The 18,462-nt window shown below is 34.6% G+C and overlaps 1 protein-coding gene across 1 annotated transcript; it reads left to right on the plus strand.

Moving 5' to 3' along the window:
* The first annotated feature begins 1,742 nt into the window (after nucleotides 1-1,742).
* LOC140158695 (growth/differentiation factor 8-like) lies at nucleotides 1,743-15,631 on the plus strand. The gene is made up of 3 exons (XM_072181878.1): nucleotides 1,743-2,444; nucleotides 12,882-13,252; nucleotides 14,286-15,631. Exons 1-3 carry the CDS (start codon nucleotides 1,901-1,903, stop codon nucleotides 14,676-14,678), a joined length of 1,308 nt encoding a protein of 435 aa, XP_072037979.1. The 5' UTR covers nucleotides 1,743-1,900; the 3' UTR covers nucleotides 14,679-15,631.
* The last annotated feature ends 2,831 nt before the right edge of the window (nucleotides 15,632-18,462 follow it).

An 18,462-nucleotide genomic window follows, 5' to 3' on the forward strand; every position in this document is an offset into this window, starting at 1 on the left:
TGTCAGAATCGATTATTTGTTTCTAAACTCAGCAAACACAAAAATGTTTTTAAAACGTCATAAACGTGTTTTAAACGCGTTTTGGTTTTGGTCAAAATGTTTAACAACATTTAAATGTCGGACTATTATAAAGGTCGAGAAGTATTTTTTTAAACATTTTATAATGAAAAAAACACTAAAACAATATTTCAAAAATATTGTCAAAAATTTTATTTGCAAGCTATTTTTTGGCAAACATTTTTGCAAAATATTTTCTCAAACTAAATAACATTATGTAAATTTTTTATATATCAAGTTTTCAAATATGTTTCCTGAATGATACTAAAATGTTTTATACCCTTTATATAACCGGATGTTTAACGTTTTCTGTGAAGCGTTTTGTGTTTGCTGAGAATATACTTCCCTCAATTTTATCATAGAGAAAAACAAATCTCAGATGCACTATTAATGTTCCTGACTCACCTTAAATGGGTAACAATAACAAGATTGATGCAAACAAATGGGTTTAAACGTCTTTGAAGTGTTTTGATAACTTGCTAAAGATGGTAAGGTCGGGATTAAAGGTAACATTTCCGTGTTGTAACCTTGAGATATACACCATAGGTGAGCAAGCTTTACTGTGCCGGGATGATATCGACGGTTATGTCATAATATTTGTTCCTAATGTCATGATTGGTGTGTTTTGTTTGATTAGTCTTGCAAGTAAGACTGTTGCGACAATTACAGCTATAGTATATTGACGCACCTAAAAGGCAAGTTAATAATATATAGTAAATAATTGCAAAGCCAACAAATATATTATTCATTGATTTGGTGTGATAAAAATAACAGGGAGATGACACATTTCAATAAAAAGGGTCCATTTCGATACATTCCCGGATACATTTTCCCTTGCATTTAAACTACATTCTCACATTCAAGGGCTAAGTTCATTTGAGGCTTATTCGTTAAGAGCTGTCTGGTCGTCTGGTTGTTAATATTCAAAAATGCTTCCCTTTAGAAATGTGTACTCTGTAAAGGAGAAGTAAGTACTGTTGACCCTCACAATGATGCTGTGATCGAACGTATAACGAGGAAACCATTATGTCAATAATTGTGATTGAAAAACAGCTTCCCTGCTCTTTTTGGTTTGTTGTCTGTGCATGTAACATTATTTTAGTATCAATATGTTTGCCATTGTGTATGTTTGCGTACACGTACAGTGACGGTACTAGTTTAAAAGTGAATTTTTGGGCCCGGGCAAAAATCCGAAAAAGAGGCTAGAAACTTAGTTGGGTGTGGGAGGTGGGGTGATGCCGGTTCGTATGTTCAATGTTACCGTTTATTTCTTATGCCTAATTTTCATTGCCTAATGAATTAAATTTTCTGTGGCAAGGGGTGTGGCTATTTAAAAGAACTACCTCCTAAAAGTTATATATGTCCTTTCATGTCCTTCTATTATAACGGTCAGTTATTGGATGAACAAGTATAGACATGCGTTTTGTACACGATTTGTCAGAACTTTGCTCTCTAGAGACGATACTATTTTAAGTCACCGTTATTATTACTCTCAGCCAATCAGTGACATGCTGATTCAACCAGTAAGAACTTCTCGTATATGAATATATCTATATGGCGCTAGGCAAGCGTGCATAATTAGATATCTTTGACATGTCGCTTGATTGATCGACATTTAAAGAAATGTAGGTAAACAGCCTCGCTCCCAACTCAAATTTTATCGATACGCCTGAATTGCACGGTACGTGGTCGGAGAGTATAAAAAAGCCACCCCCGTTGCAAACAGCTGATTCGTGCCTTTTTCCATCCTCTGGTCGCACAACATATCCACCACCTTTCAGTATCCCGGTTTATAACCGCCCAGCTTTAGACTAGTATAACATAAAATAACCAAACCGCCGTAATGCAGCTATCTACTTATTGCCAAAATCCTCTTCATTGTTTAACTGCAATTTTATTTCTATATTTTATCAATATGACCAATTCAGCTTATCTTCGAGGCCGGCGGTATCATCATCGCGAAAGCCATCGCAACTTGGAGGAAAATCCTTCGCCGGTCGTCATCGAACCGTCCCCTCCCACACCAGAACTGCAAGAATCGTCATCAGATTCATCATACTCGACACGAGAAGATGAGGATCCCACAAACAACAGCACACAGCAGCAGCTATGTCCATCATGCCAGTTACGAGAACACCAAAAAGCCTTAAGAATCGAAAGTATCAAGAGGATGATTTTAAACAAATTACGGATGACCCAGGCACCAAACATATCGCGATCATCAATTCCCGGAATTCCACCGCTTGCGCATTTAATAAATAACCATTTTGATTCATCAACTGAGCCTCCTCAAGGAGATCAACCACTGTTTCCTGGTAGCGAGAAACCTGAACACTCGTCTGCTACGGATGCAACTACGGAAAAAATTATCACATTTGCAAAAAGAGGTAAGTGCCTATCTTTCCTTGTGTCTTTTACTGCAAATATAACGCACCGCGCGGGACACGTGAGCAGTCGTCTGCTTTGATCTGTCATATCATTTTTTAAATAGTTTTATCTCAAAGCCAAAATCACATTATTTATAATTTGTGTGACATCCAAGACATGTAGAATACGAGATATATACAAGAATGGAAATTGTGTCATGTAAGAATTATTTAAAAGAATACAAAAATGGGCAAAAAGCACCAATTTAATTACACCTGAATTCATTTGATTGCCAACCTTGATCGGAAAAACGCAATTTCAGGCTATCAAAATTATCAACAGCAAAATCAGCGATTGCAAGTTGTATATGTAAATGTATTCGTTTAAATGGAATTAATTAATTAACATTTGTGAAGCGACAGAAGACTCAAGCATGTCAAGTTGGCTATATAGCGTCACAAATACTGCAGGATACACGCTTGCTCAAAGCAATGTGGTTTTATATGGGATTCCCCGAGTAACGATTAGCCTTACGTCTTCGAAGTGGCTTTTTGGTTCTGTAGAGATATTGAATATTTTTTATATTATTAAATAATTCTTGATTTTCATCACTACCATGGACACAAAGTTTTGTCGTCAACAACATCGTCATTATTCTTTCACCTTCTCCTCCTCCTCATTGTCGTTGGGGTGAAATGTGCTGGGAAATACAAATGCGTATATTTTCACTAGTTTAGGTTAATGTTTAAAAGCATGAGCATAGCCCATGTGTTTTATATTATTTTAAACGAGAAGTAACATGAAAGTAATGGGTGTCCTCAAATTACGCCAATTTCAATATGCAATCAAGGAAGTTCCCATATCAAGAACATGTGCCACTCATCCATGAATCTAGGTCCATGACTATTTCCTAAAATAAACCAACCTATTTCCAAATTCTAAAACATCCGGTAATGCCTTTACCACTTGGAGTGTGGATAGTAGTACAAGTAATACGTTCATGATCAACAGGTGATTTTCTAGAAAGAACTGCGAATTTTTTTAAGGGGCACGGGAAGCGTGTACTTCGAGGAGTTGGATAGTAGAAGAATAGAATTTCATACCCCCCCTGAGATGCCCCACGTACCCACTGTTACACAGTAGCGCAGATATACTTATACCTGTTTCTATTGTGTCTTTGAACAGATTTAGGATTCATGTCAAGTATTTAAGTATAGAATGTTTTGAAAATTAAATATTAAGGATGGAAATTCACAACTTTATCACAGTAAATTAAGACGGCTGTATATGTTATTAATAAAGTGAAGCCTTAGTCCTGATAATACAGCACTAATTGGATTTAAAAAGTAACCTGTTTTGCCAAATTAAACATAGCTGAATCCTAAACCTTAAGTTAGTTAACTGGCAAAGTCAAATTTTAATATTTGGTTAATTTTTGGAAATAAAGGTAGACGTTTTTCGTATGCTTTGACAATACAGCCCAAAAGACTTGTACAAAAAATAACTTCAAGTTATGCATTCTAAAATTTGAAAAACATATTTCCTAATCTTTTTCATAACCAATTATCAAAAATAACAAGTCCTAGAATTTTGTGACTACTATTCTAAGAAGACATGCAAAATTGCACGTTTTTGACCCACTTTCCCCCAAATTGCAAACAAAAATTAATTAGACTTTTATTGCCAGTTAGAACTAACTAAAGGATTAGGATTTAGCTATGTTTCATTTGGCAAAATAAGATAATATTTTTTTTAATTCCCCCAAATATAGTGCTGTATTTTATGGAATAGGGAGTAGTGGGGTCTTGGTATTTAGCCTGGTGGTGAAACATGATGAGCAAATTACCAGCATGAAGTGGAAATTAGCGTAATTGGAAGAAGACCAAGTAGATAACAAAATACTTGCCTTTTAATTTACACACTTAACACACTTTCAACTTGCGATCTTGTATTTTAAAATGCGTATCACTTGTTGGACATGAAATTTATTATTATTATTATTATTATTATTATTATTATTATTATTATTATTATTATTATTATTATTATTATTATTATTATTATTATTATTATTATTATTATTATTATTATTATTATTATTATTATTATTATTATTATTATTATTATTATTATTATTATTATTATTATTATTATTATTATTATGAATGAATTCCATGATTTTTGCTATTTTTTTATTACAAAAGTGTTGGAAAATACAAGCAAATATAAATGCATCAACCCGCAAGAAAAAATGAACGCGTCCGAAAGTACTGCGAGTAGTACGCAGAGTGCGCGCCCGTGCATCACAATCAATACATGGTTTGCATTTTTCTAACTCTTGCTCTGATTGGTTCTCGCTATCTAAGAGTGCATGAAAGAGAAATATAATTGTCGGATACTCAAACTCTTGCTATTATTAAGTTGACATTGAATGAAGGAGTCACTTGACTAAGTGCGGGGTAATTTGATACACCATGTGGGGAAAGAGATTACTTAACATTCATTCAATTTTATTTGTATACCATGGAGTTGAAGACAACCTGGATCGACTATCCAGGTCTTAGTGGTAAAAGTTATTACCAGATATTTTAGAATTTGCAAATAGGTTGGTTTATTTTAGGAAAGAGTCCTAGACCTAGATTCATGGATGAGTGGCACTTGTTCTTAATATGGGAATTCCCTAATCGCATATTGAAATCGGCGTAATTTGAGGACGCCCATTACTCTCAGTAAGATTTTTGATTAACACACGGGTTCATGCTTTCGTGTGTGTAAACGAGAGGAAATGTACGCCTCTGCATTTCGTAGCTGATGATGAGGCTGCTGAGGATAATAATATGATGATGATGACGACGCCGACGACGACCCTGATAATGATGATGACAATGATGATGATGCCACTGATGATTAATACCGCTGCTGATGATGATAATCATGACGATGTTGATGATACCGATGTTGGTGCTGCTGATGATAATTGCTGCTGATGATATTGATGATGACGCTGCTGATGATGATAATTCTGCAGTTGTTGATTATGATGAGAGAAAATGCTGATGAGGATAACGACGAAGATCGCCGACGACAAATAAGATGATGATGATGACGACGATGATGATGATGATGATATTGATGATGACGCTGCTGATGATGATAATTCTGCTGTTGCTGATTATGATGAGAGAAAATGATGAATATGAATATGAATATGATGATGATGATTTAATGGTGATTGAATTGTGTTGACTGAATGTGGTCGCGCCAGAAGTAAAACATATTTATTCCTTTCATAAGACACACTGTCAAACCACTTGATCACTGAAGTGTTTGTTGTCATTCCTGGTTTGCTATAAATGTTACTTAATTTTCCTCGCAAGTATGCCTGTATGACGTCATCAGAGTGTTACATCGTGCCTTCGGTTAAGTCACTTATGGCACGTCATCAATATCTAATAATAGTAGCGCACTTCAGACTCCATATCACCACCTATAGGAATGAGTAGCTAGGTGATGTAAAAATGCGCAACTACCATAATGACCAGATTGACTATAATGTTCTAGCGGGTGTTCTAGTTGGGTCTTGCGTCATACGCGTCGCTGTCTTTTTAAGGAATCGGATGTCAACGTTTGCACAGTATTTTGTTGTAAGACATGAGTGCACATCAGACATATTGAATTGCATTCTGAATGATTTTTTGAAATTGACGATACAAAACACATTTTTAAGGCCCGGGATTTATTATGACAAATTATTAATTATTATCTTTCGTATTTTTTCCCCCAAAGACCTTATTTTTTAGGTGTTTGGGGGAAAAAGTCAAAATTTTCAAATGATCATCTGCTGCTTTTCCTCCCAGCTACATTCACTTTAAATAAATATCACTGAATTTTACCTCGAGGACTGTTAAATATCAGAAATATCAATTTTCAATAATTTGCCATTCTTCGTATTCAGAATGTAATTCGATATGTCTGATGTGCTCTCAGACCCCACAAAATACTGTGCAAAGGTGGGTTACCGACCCCTAAGCCAGTTATTTGAATCTTGGTTTTCAAATTTTACTCTTTTGGACTTATGTCATAGTTATTATAAGAAGATGAACTTTATTGTGAAAATCAGTGTCGTTGATTAGAAGAACATGTAAAGTATTGATTTTAGGATTCTTGCATCAAATACTATGTGACTCCCAAACCAAAAGATAGTTGTGTAGTTGTCTGAATACGACATGTAGAAGACGATGTAGTTGCGTGGGCGTTAATGAAATAGTTTCAGTGTTTGAATACTATCTGCAGCATCTGCTTCATGTACTTAAAGAAAAGCTAATTGGCATAACACGAGGGCGGGAAATTTACTTTAAACTTGTTTAAATCATAGATCGTTTTCTTTTGACGATCTATATTCAAATTAGCCGTTTATGGGTATGCTGTTTAAATAGTGAATGGGACATGCTACTTGTGGTAATGAGGGGTTTCCCCCAGTTATACTCAGACTCTGGCGTCAATGGGATATATCTATCTCAACTACTTTATTGATATCCAACAATTACAGAGGCGTGTTAATTTGATTTATTTGGGTAATTTCACCCGATTGTTAGAAACAAACAGGCGCTTATTCAATTTACTTAGGTAACTTGACCTGATTTAGATCGATCAAAAATCGTTTGGATAAATGCTGCGTTGTATAGTGCAATGACAACTATATAAAATTAGTCGCTATTGTCTATTGTTTCTGTCATTTTGAATATTACGAATAAGACGTTTTTGGAAAAGAATACAGACGTTACCGTTGTCATGGATATCGGGTTATCAACATAGATGTTTGTAAATTGCATAATATTAACCTTCGATAATTGTTCCCTTTATATGATGTCAATCTTTATTGTAAACTAATCGCTCAAGATCGAATCTGCTTATTGGTGAATAACCACTGAGGGAAAAAGGAAACTGAAACTGGAGTTCTACCGTGAGACAATCATTGCCACAGGCAACAAATTTCTTAAGAGTATTGTTGGTCGAAGCAGCCAAAATATCGATTTTCATTATCTTAATCAATATATTATTGAAAAATAACACTTTAATGTTTTGCAAAATTTCATTTTACAAATCATATACTTTGAAAACTTGATTTATTGATGTTAATGAGTTACGCGATTTTTACAAAAGTGATGTTGTTTCAGCCCTCTTTACAACATAACTCAAGAACCACAGGACCTACAAAAGTATATCTGTGATATTTGAATTCTCCTACAGATTCGCTATGAAATGAAATGAAATTTTTGCCAAAGCGCGAATCCAGAATGCTTCATATTGGAATCAAATCTTTTATTTTGTATTAGACTATGCCATAGTCGATTTTTGATAAATAAAATTATGTTATTAATCATGATGAACACATTCAGTAAGAACCCGAAATTATACTGATATTTATTACATTTATTAAATGGTTATATTAAGTAAGAGTAAAGTATACGTAGGCTTATATTATTGAAAGCAACATATTATAATAGCATAATTATAACGTTCACTTCAATACTGAATAATTCTGATTTTAGAATCTACCATGGTATTAATCGCGAAAGCCCGAGAAGAAGCTAACAAACAGAGGGAGTGATGGTGACTGAAAAGATCAGATGTGAAAATCTATCAATTGTGCACAAATTATACAAATCAAGAGTTTTTTTTTAAACTCTGGCTATTGCATTTAAGCTTAAATGCTTAAATGCTTAAATGCAATAGCCAGAGTATGCACAATAGGCAAGTGGTCTACGGAGAATTCTATATTTTGTCCAAAATGGTGATGGGAGAAAAAGAAGTGGGGATCAGAACAAAGTTACAGGGAAAGAAGGCAGGAGTCTTCTATAGATTGAGAGACTGAAAAAGACTGCGAATAATTAAATTGCAATAATAAGGTAATGTGACAATCGCAAAAAGAACCATGGCTGTAACTATACTTAATATTTGAATGTTTCCATGTTCCAGTGTATGTAAGCCTCTTCCCTTGTTTATACTTCATGGACAATATGAGCATCTTTATGGCGGGAATAAAAATCCCTTTTGCGATAGTCAATTGACCTTCACTTCAACCTCAAAATCTTTGGAAGACTCCCGACCGACCAGGTCGCACTATCTTCCCGGTGGTTTTCTTCCGATAGCCACTTAATAGTGTGCAAGTTTCTCCCGCGTATCATTTTCTGGACATTTTGGGGATTTTTCAATACTTCTGGCCAATTCTTCTTACAGTCTATGGTATAAACTCAGCTTCAATCCAGGCACCTGAAATCTATTTTCTCAATCAGACTTTGTGGTCTAGTCAATCTATAATATCATTAACAAGATAAACTTGTTTGTCATGTTAGAACAGCGAACAATCACAGGTGGCGCAACAGGTAAAAAAAAGTAATCTGAGTTAATGTGTTTATCTCCATATTAAATACATTTGATCAATAGGTTTGAATTAGTTCTTCATTTTAAGTGCAGACCATGTCAATCAATCAAAGTCAATAGAAACGGTAAACCGTTATTCGATTTGGGAGCGTGTAGTAACAATACAACCTGTCAATTTTGACAGTTTAAACAGTACGTTTTGTTACGTGTTTTCTTTCGATTGACTGTTTAAGCTGTGTTCATTAATAATACCCATCAATGCTTGTTTTTCAAATGTGGCCCGACTACTCCACCCACCAATCTTTTATGTCAGCTTAACTTTTGTGATTAGATTGTTGTTTTTTCTCTTGCTGTCAGAACCTTTATGTTTAGTTATTGACATATTCCATTGAGACGTTACAAGTGAATATCGTATTGTGGTCTCAGGTTGTTCTTTTCAACCTTTTCAATTTTGTAAAGTATCAATTATAAGTAATGTTTACTCGATATCTGTTTGAGTAGCACTGTTGCTGGGCACCTTATTTCGAAATCCAGTCGCGCCATTTCATTATTCTAGCTTGTCCTAGGTATATCATGATATCAAAGATGACAAAGCTAAAACTTTTTATGTCAACTTGAATTAAACGTTTTACACGCGGTATGAGCAGTTGACGAAATGGTATTCCTCTGTTATATCTTCTGTATATTCTTATTCTAGTTTACTTGTTTTTCTCTTACAATAAAGTATAAACTATTTGGCATGCCCAAATTCTGTCAATTCTGTTGTCTGATTTGATAAATAAAAAAAAAATCGTCATTTTAAATTGACTGGTCTGTTAAGTTGGAAATTAATTGAATGATGCAAGAACTATTTTTTTTATAGCAATTCAATTATTTTAAACATTACGAATTATTTTCTTGACTAAAAATAGTCCACATAATGACAAAATGAATGAATGACAAGTTAAATGACGAATTGTTTTACACATATCAATTTGTTATTTAATTTGTCTTTCATAAATTTGACATTACCATACATGTGAATTTTTTTCAATCAAGAAAATTGTTTGTTATGCTGAAAACAAATTATGAGATCTTTTCATTATTTTAAATAAAATTTGAATGATTCACCAGCCATTTCAAATGTTTAATGTAATAAATTTGTTGACGAATTTACAGTGATGGTGAATGGTGATTGTTCCAAAAGCTTCAAACCCTGTTCTCGATCTCTTTGCTGAATTGGCCTTCTGCTTCATACTTTAATCTTATCGGTTTGACTAGAGTTTATGCTCTGATAATAATAATAATAATAATAATAATAATAATAATAGAATAACAATATTTTCAATTTTAAACGAATGTCTCCCCCATTTTGGGGGAATTTTAAGACTTATTATCGAACAAAGACAGAACCCTATAAAATATGTTTATACATGTCAGATCATGTATCATCTGTGCGAAAGGCAAGAAAATTTTCAAATTGAATGAGACTCGAACCCCAAAATGAAGCAATTTGTCACTTCATGAATCGACTAAAAACATCACGCCATGTATACGGAGATATATTTTTCGTTCACACGGTTTCTTCTGATATTGTTATATAATTCATTTTATATATTCAACAAGTTTCAAAGTGTTCAAATTGATTTATCATCTGATGTGTCATATCATATTTTGTTAGTGCATTATTTTCTCAATTTTGATTTACTCCATTCAAAATACTAGGTACCTCGACCTTTTGTCGTATTTTTCAAGTGCTCAGTGGTGTTGAAACAAATTTTCTGCATGGCTTAACCGGAAGTTAACCCTCATCTTACTTAGCCATTTTTGTGACACAAACTACGAAGGGGTGGGGTGGGGTGGGGGGGGTGGGGTGTGTGGGGGGTGTGGGGGTGGGGGGGGTAACAATGATATGAATATGTAGCAATGGGTTTTCGCTATCTAATTATACCAAAATAAGTACAAACAATGCCCACGTAAGTCAGTATGGCTTCATAATGTGAGCGCACCCTCGTAAAATTAGGAAATTCCGGCTTTGTACAAAAGTATAATTATGCAAAATTGTTTTTGGCTCAAAATCCCGCGAACATTTTTCACCGAAAGATAAATATAGCTACCAAGTTTAAGGTCCCTTCATAGATTAATATTTTGTAAGAACAAAATAAAAATTATACATTTCACTGTAGGAACCTATGGTGGGCTTCACTCCCTCCTCCTTACGGTCGACTTTGAAGCCTTGCCCTCGTGTGTTAACAAAATGAGTGCAAAGGATAGCTATATGATTAGCTTAAGTCATTTGGGTGTAAAGTATCTTACGGTACTAGTACCGTATGCCTGATGACAACCCTTAAGCATGTTTAGGGTATATAGCACGAGGGTTAAAGGTGTCAATAGTAATTTCATATTATACCGCCCCAGCACAAAACGTTCCCTTCTCTTTATGACTGAAATTGAGTTTATAAAGTCAATATTTTACTGGGTAATTGATTATTGACTCAAACACAAATATTGTGTATAAAAGAATCTTTTACTTGCATTGAGCAGCTCTTCATTAATTATGCATAATTTGTAGGCGGTCGATTGCAGAGACTTAGAAAAATCTGTCAGATCTGGATATAACAATAATGATGTGATCTAATCAGTGAATCTGGCAATTAATTAATTAATTTGAGATCAAATCAAACTGAAAAACAAAACAAAACAAAAGAAAACATTGAAATTATATTCTTAGTCAGTGGGAGTGGTCTAGTTTGTAGACACATAATCTGATTGGACAATCGCATGATTTTGGGTGCCACGTCAGCATGAGTGTTGATAACGCGTAACACGCTTGTAGAGGTGCGCGTATGTATCGCGTTGTATGCGTAGACTAGTGCGGAATACGCGTACGCGTTAGCAGTACGCGCAACAGAATACGTGAAGCTGTAAACAAGTTTCGTTCATTTCATAATAAGAGGAGTTTTGATGACGGTAACTTTTTGCTTTAAAAATAGTTTACAGTTATTAAAATAATATTTAACTGACTAAGAATGAGAATAAACCCTAACCCCTATGATAGACGACAGGCTCACAGGCAGGTCCAATATTTTCATCGTAGTAAAATATTGGACCTGCCTGTCGTCTATCACACGGTAGATGATAGTAAAAACAAAAATTCCTATGCCTAAATACTTCTTTCTCTGGGTAGATGGATGAACACATTTCTGTACCTAATATTTATAGATTTCAATCTTGCATCTACTCCCGCGTGCTCTGTGGCTCAATGGGCTAAGTAGTGCTAGGCAGGCTAGTCATACAAAGGTCACCAGTTCGAATCCGGTCAGATGCACTGAGAGTTTTTTGGCAACATTTTTATGTGCGCTGGCCGTTCTGGGAAATATACAATACTATATATATATCGGGTTTAGGACCAATTTGTCCTACATTAAGGCAGGGAAGTGAGATAGATCTCACTTCTCTGATTAAGGTTAGCAACTAATTTTTTAACTGTTGCGATGTGGTAGTTCACAGCATTTTGTGAATGGTAGTGAGATGGCAAAAAATGGATTGATCATTTCATAGCGAGTGTGTAAAATAATTCAAATATCACAGATATACATTTGTAGGTCCTGTGGTTCTTGAGTTATGTTCTAAAGAGGGCTGAAACAATACTTTTGTAAAACGTACATAACTCATTCACAACAATAAATCAAGCAAGTTTTCAAAGGACATGATTTGTAGAATGAACTTTTGCAAAACATCAAAGTGTTATAATATTGATTTAGATAATGAAAATCGATGGGCTGCTTCGATTAAGAATACCTCGTCTAACCTTAAACGTCATTGGCAGAGCTTTAGTAACTAGCAAAACAATACCTCATAAACCTACGCTACGGGTCTGCCAGTTTATCCCCGATCGACGTAACTTTAGGTGCAAAATCTAACCAGCGTAAGTGGCTCTGAAAATGGCCTTTGATAGAGTAGAGTATTAATTTGATCGCTGTTACCATTGGATTAATCATGTTTGAATAGCAAAAGAATCATTCTGAATTAGTAAATCATGTACATTAAGGTATAGTGACTAAATATACGCTATTCTTTCTCATTTTATGCAGCTTTACCACACGTTAACCAAACCGCTTGCTGTTACTTCAACATTTCGCATCAACTAGTTGGATATAGTGTTTCTAAGGCAACGCTCTACTTTTATGTAAACCCAGCCAAAGTAATCTTGAAACCATTTCACGAAGTAGACGTCAAGCAAGTATTGATTAACAAAAGTAACAGGAAACCAAAGGGATACGTAGTTGAATCTAAAAAAGTGGAACTGAATCTGAAACATGGTGAATGGATGAATGTAGATTTTACAAACTACGTACAGGAATGGGCTCAAAAGCCCGAGACCAACCTTGGCATCGCTTTGGAGTTGTTTGATGATGCTGGCAATAATGTTGTGGTAACTGATGTTTCTGATGAGCAAGAAAAGGCAAGTTAAATTAAAATTTCTCATTTGATAACAAATAAATAAACGTATGCATTCTGTGTTGGTTTAGCCCTTTAGTTAGGCTACCAAAGCCACAATGGAATGGGTTAAGGTTAGCAACTATTTTAAACTGCTGCGATTTTGTAGTTCACAGCATCTTGCGAATGGTAGTGAGCTTTGGCAAAAATTGCATTGATCAATTCATAGCGAGTATGTAGCAGAATTCAAATACTTTTGTAGGTCCTGTGGTTCTTGAGTTATGCTGTAAAGAGGGCTGAAGCAACAACACTTTAGTAAAACGTACCTAACTCATTAACAACAATAAATCAAGCAAGTTTTCAAAGTAAACTGGCTTCAAAAAGAAACTTTAAAGTTATTTTTGAAATTGTTGTTTTGCTGCATTTCATGGGTTATTCTAGCAATGTAGTTGGATAACAAGTTTGCTTGAGATAAAATGATTAAGAGCATGCAGACCTTGAATAAGTTCATTCAGGACAATCTAAACTGAGCTGAAAAAGAAACTTATAATTTTTCACAAGGTCATATCTTAAAATCCTGTCCATAACAATGAACAAAAATTGCACACAGGATTACTTCAATACTCTACTCTAAACACTGGTCAGTAACCAAACAGTAGTCCAACTGACACAACAGACAAATGCTCTGACGTGGAACACCTTACTGGACCACATTCACAGCCCAACAGGTGTGTAAATTGTCAAATAAGCACAGGGCAGCTATTGTATTTACCCTTGCTTACCAATTAGCCAATTAAAGCAGTTACTTTTAGGGCGGGGTGTGGGGGTGGCTGTATAAGGTACGTTACGTTTGTTTTTTTCGCTCTTTCCCAATTAAGTTTCAGGTACATTTTACGGAGCAAAGTAAAAACAAAGGCGTGGTCAAAATATTGATTAGCGAAGGTTCAAATGTAATTTTAATTGATTTAATTGATTTAAATATGATACCGTAAGTATGTCAAGTGTGTTCTCATAAGCGGTTTACGATTATCTTTCCCATTTCAATTTCATTCCTACAGAAGCCGTTTCTACAACTACGTCTTCGCGATGAGAGAATGCGTCGTAGCAAGCGTTCATTAAATGGCCCAATCTGCATAGAAGATGACAACAGATTAGAGCGTCAATGTTGTCGGTATCCACTAGAAGTTGATTTCTCACAATTCAATTGGGATTGGATCATTGCTCCGAAAAACTTTGAAGCAAATTACTGCTCTGGACCCTGTCCACGTATGGTCAACGCCCAGTATCCGCATACCCAGATTATGTCCATGGTTGATCCTGCTGGATACTCTGGACCATGTTGCTCTGCGAGTGATATGGCTCCTTTGACTTTGCTTTATTTTGATGATGAATTTAATATTAAATATAGCGAACTACCGAACATGAGGGTTGAATCTTGTGGTTGTGCTTAAGAAGAGAAAATTAAATTAAAGTGTGACTTTTGACCGTAACAATTATTATGCATTAGATGGTTATAGTATTTAGATAATGATTTGACAGATACATTCGTAGAAAAGGGATGCACGCACATGTCTTTTAGCAAGTCCACATAGGTGTACCAATAGATAGTTCTAAAGTTCTAAAGATTACGACGAAGGTATAATGACCCTAAAACTAGTCTTGCTATCTTGTTTTTACTAATATAAAGCAGTGTAGAACTTTAGAAATTCAGAATTGCCATAGACTTGCTACAAGACCTCGGGCATGTCCTTTAATTCATATATTGTTCAATTCTTCAGAAACACATTCCATCATATTGGCCTATTTAGTTGAAATTGCATCAAGTATGCTTTCAACAGTGTACAATATGCATCATCCTAAACCGGTTCATTGCAAGAAACCAAAGTTAAGTGATCTTCCAAAAGTAAATGGATGAAATGGGATATTTAATATTAATTTAATGGTCATGATCAAAAATGGAAGAATAAGGAGAAAGGCCGAAGCCTTTTATCACCACTCGAATTGCCATTGTACATGTAGTAATGCAACAATATTTGTGGTCAAAAGATACACTTTGATATTCTTATAGTAATTCAATTGTTTGATTGTTATTATGTCCTTCACGTCGCCACTGACGCTAAACGCTGACCATATATGCTACCATGTGATATTTATAATGCATGCAATGTTTCCATGTTTGGTATACCAACCCATGAAAACACATTTGCCCCTTTAAGTGTTTTTGATATCAAGGTAAAATTGTTTGATGTACATGATGGTCACATCGAATCACCCGGTGGTTGTAAACATGTTACTCATAAGAAAGAAAAATCAAATATTTCCAGGAAGTACAAGATGTATTCTACACCGGTGATGTGCTTTCTAATAAAAATTCTCCCAAATGTTTCAAATGTTGTCTCAAATAAAGATCATCACAAAAAGGACATTACAGTAAGCCTTTAAACGTACAAAGTCGTATACCAGGTTTGATGAACCGAAGATTTGGTTGAATTGACAAATTCCATTGAATAGCCCTATGTAAAAAAAGAGATAGACATGGCGGTGGTGTTGCTATGTAGATGCAGGTAGACAAGGTGGTGGTGTTGCTGTATAGATGCAAGATACAAGATCATTTTTATTTCCCATAATTCACAACAAATCACAAAAGAAAGGATATTCATTATCTAAGAAGTTTTAGAGTTGAGAAAGAAACCAATGGTCATTTTGATTAGTAACACATCAGCTTCCCACATAATTCACTATTATTGGTGCATTTTGTGATACATATGTTTACCATAGAGATTAAAACGTGATTAAAGAATGTTTGATAGATAACCTTGCGTCTCTTGCTAAATGGTTTGATGACAATTTGTCATTTTTCTAATGAATCAAAATTATTGTTAATGAATCAAAGTTATTGTTAACAACCAAATTTTCGAGGCAGCATTTGTTTCATTTATAAAAAACAAAACAAAGTAAGAGCCTTGTTCTTGCCATAATTAGGGGTGATAATGGTCTTCATGATTACGTGGAGTTATGTAACATTTTATCTACAACTTGTGTGTGATGCATCGTAAAGAATGCTCAGAAGTATTTTGATTCGTCTGTGAATAGGATACTGAAAAAAAACTGAAGGCTGCATAAAATGTTGACAATATAACTTTGAATACACATATCTGTTCAAACATTTAAAAAAGTGTAAAACATTTTTTGCAGCCTGCAAATTGTGTATATTGTATGTGAAGTGAACACAGGAAAATTATAAAAAAACATTGCTGGATTTTTGGTACGTGTATTTGTGATGTCAATTTGAAGCGTACCGATTATATTCACAGAGAAAAATAACGTCAAATTTACACGCTCAAAAATCTAGCCCTTCCCATTGCAATCCTATTTCGACGGATTTAAAATAAATTCTTAAGGTCTTAACAAGCTAACAACCCAACTTAAGATTTATCTTTAATTCTGTTTAAATTGAACTCTGCGAATCCTGGAAAGAATTACAATGTGTGAGCGTTTCCGACAGAGTATGGTATATCCTATAGATGATAGATCTTTCTGTGATCTGGTGGGTGGGTCATCTACTGAATGAAACTCCAGAAGTGTATCTGTCATACGGTGTCCGATGAATCACAGCATCCATCACATGATCATGTCCATTGCAAGTGCTGCGATGGTGCAGAGGTTAAATAGCCTATAGTAGAAAAATGACGCCCTCAACGGGCATACCTATTAAACCCATCTATTTTTAATCCTGCGAAATAGGAGAGTATCTTGAGAATGAAACGTTTGTAATTGACTTTTTTGTTATCAAAGTATCTAATGATAAAAACCAACGAAATTATGTGAAGGGACCAAGTGCAATTTGACTAGATTGTTGTTTGGCGTTAAAAAGTACTAGCATGATTTCTGTTGTAGTTATGAAATGTTGATTTGGTTTTCTTATATTTTGGGACGATGGTATATAATATCACGTTCAAAAATGTAGACATTCAAACATTTCATCACTGAAACAGGGGCGATATGGTAATATGTTTTTTCAACAGTCCTAGCTGAACATGTAATTATAGAAATATGTGATAAATAACAATATTTTTATTTTAAAATTATTTTTGTAAATATATTCTTATGCAATGTAAATTGTGGGCAGATATTTGTTGTGTAAAAGCCATAGTTTTTAAAAATCGAGGTTAACAGACATGACAGGTGTTAAGGGAACATTCACATAGGCATGTCTACAAATCTGCAAGATTCTCCGTCTCTGGGTTTGGACTATTTTTGAATGTATTGCCCTGCACTATAATCAGGCCGCACTCATCATCTTTGTACTGGTGTATTTGTACAATCATTAATTGAATACAATACCTCTCTTTTCAAAGGCACTGGTCTTCCAGGTACGAGTGAAACATACAATGAACTCAGCATAATGTAAATTTCTATAGAATTGCGATCCCGTTCTTTATCCCTGTTTTTTGACAGCGTATATAACGACTAGTGTAGGGCAGAACATTAAAAAATAGTGTAAACCCATTGCTATGGAAATTAATCCTGTTACATCACTACTTCTACGGCGAATTGTCATGTTTGTGTCTCTCCATTCCCGTGTATAAATGGGTACCGGCATAATACTTCTTGGGGAGAGTAAAACATACTGTAGTCTGTTGTAACTTAACTGTGAACTTAACATGATACAGATGGGTCAAAATAATAATTACCAAAGCGTTTGATGGAAAATCTTAATTCCAAACAAAGTCAAATACGTTTCTTCATATCGTATCTTAAGTCGTATGTTATTTATTCTATCAACTATTGTTTATGTAATTCCTGATCACTGATTTAGGCCAAGAAATTAGGTTGGCGTAACCACACGTACCGACCCTTAATATAAATGTCTAAGAGATGCGACTACAATTAAGGCAATGCTATTGGAACAGCTTTTGATTTTTTTTGGATATTTACATTTGTTTTTAATAATTTACCAAATAAGGTCAAAAATATGAATCTTTACTCTTATAAATTAGTCCAAAATTAGCCTAGTTGGTATTTTTTAATGTTACGCCAAATCAATATTTTTCTTGGCTTTACTTGACAAGTGTGTTTAATTGGGTCAGGAAAGTTCTTATTTTTGTTGAGGTGAACATGTTGAATATATCGTTTAGACATACAGGTGTAATTCTTGTGAAGTACGTTAATAGTTGATCACACAAGAAATTCATTAAACCCTTCATATTTTATAGATATTATAGACATACCTGT

This window comes from Amphiura filiformis, chromosome 8, assembly GCF_039555335.1.
Source record: "Amphiura filiformis chromosome 8, Afil_fr2py, whole genome shotgun sequence".
Lineage (NCBI taxonomy): Eukaryota > Metazoa > Echinodermata > Ophiuroidea > Amphilepidida > Amphiuridae > Amphiura > Amphiura filiformis.

What these genes read in the sequence shown, in the direction of transcription:
- LOC140158695 (XM_072181878.1), top strand. Translation starts at nt 1,901, where the DNA reads ATGCAGCTATCTACTTATTGCCAAAATCCTCTTCATTGTTTAACTGCA. An exon ending in TATCACATTTGCAAAAAGAG is followed by an intron (nt 2,445 to 12,881) that starts GTAAGTGCCTAT and finishes CATTTTATGCAG; the next exon opens with CTTTACCACACGTTAACCAA. An exon ending in TTTCTGATGAGCAAGAAAAG is followed by an intron (nt 13,253 to 14,285) that starts GCAAGTTAAATT and finishes TCATTCCTACAG; the next exon opens with AAGCCGTTTCTACAACTACG.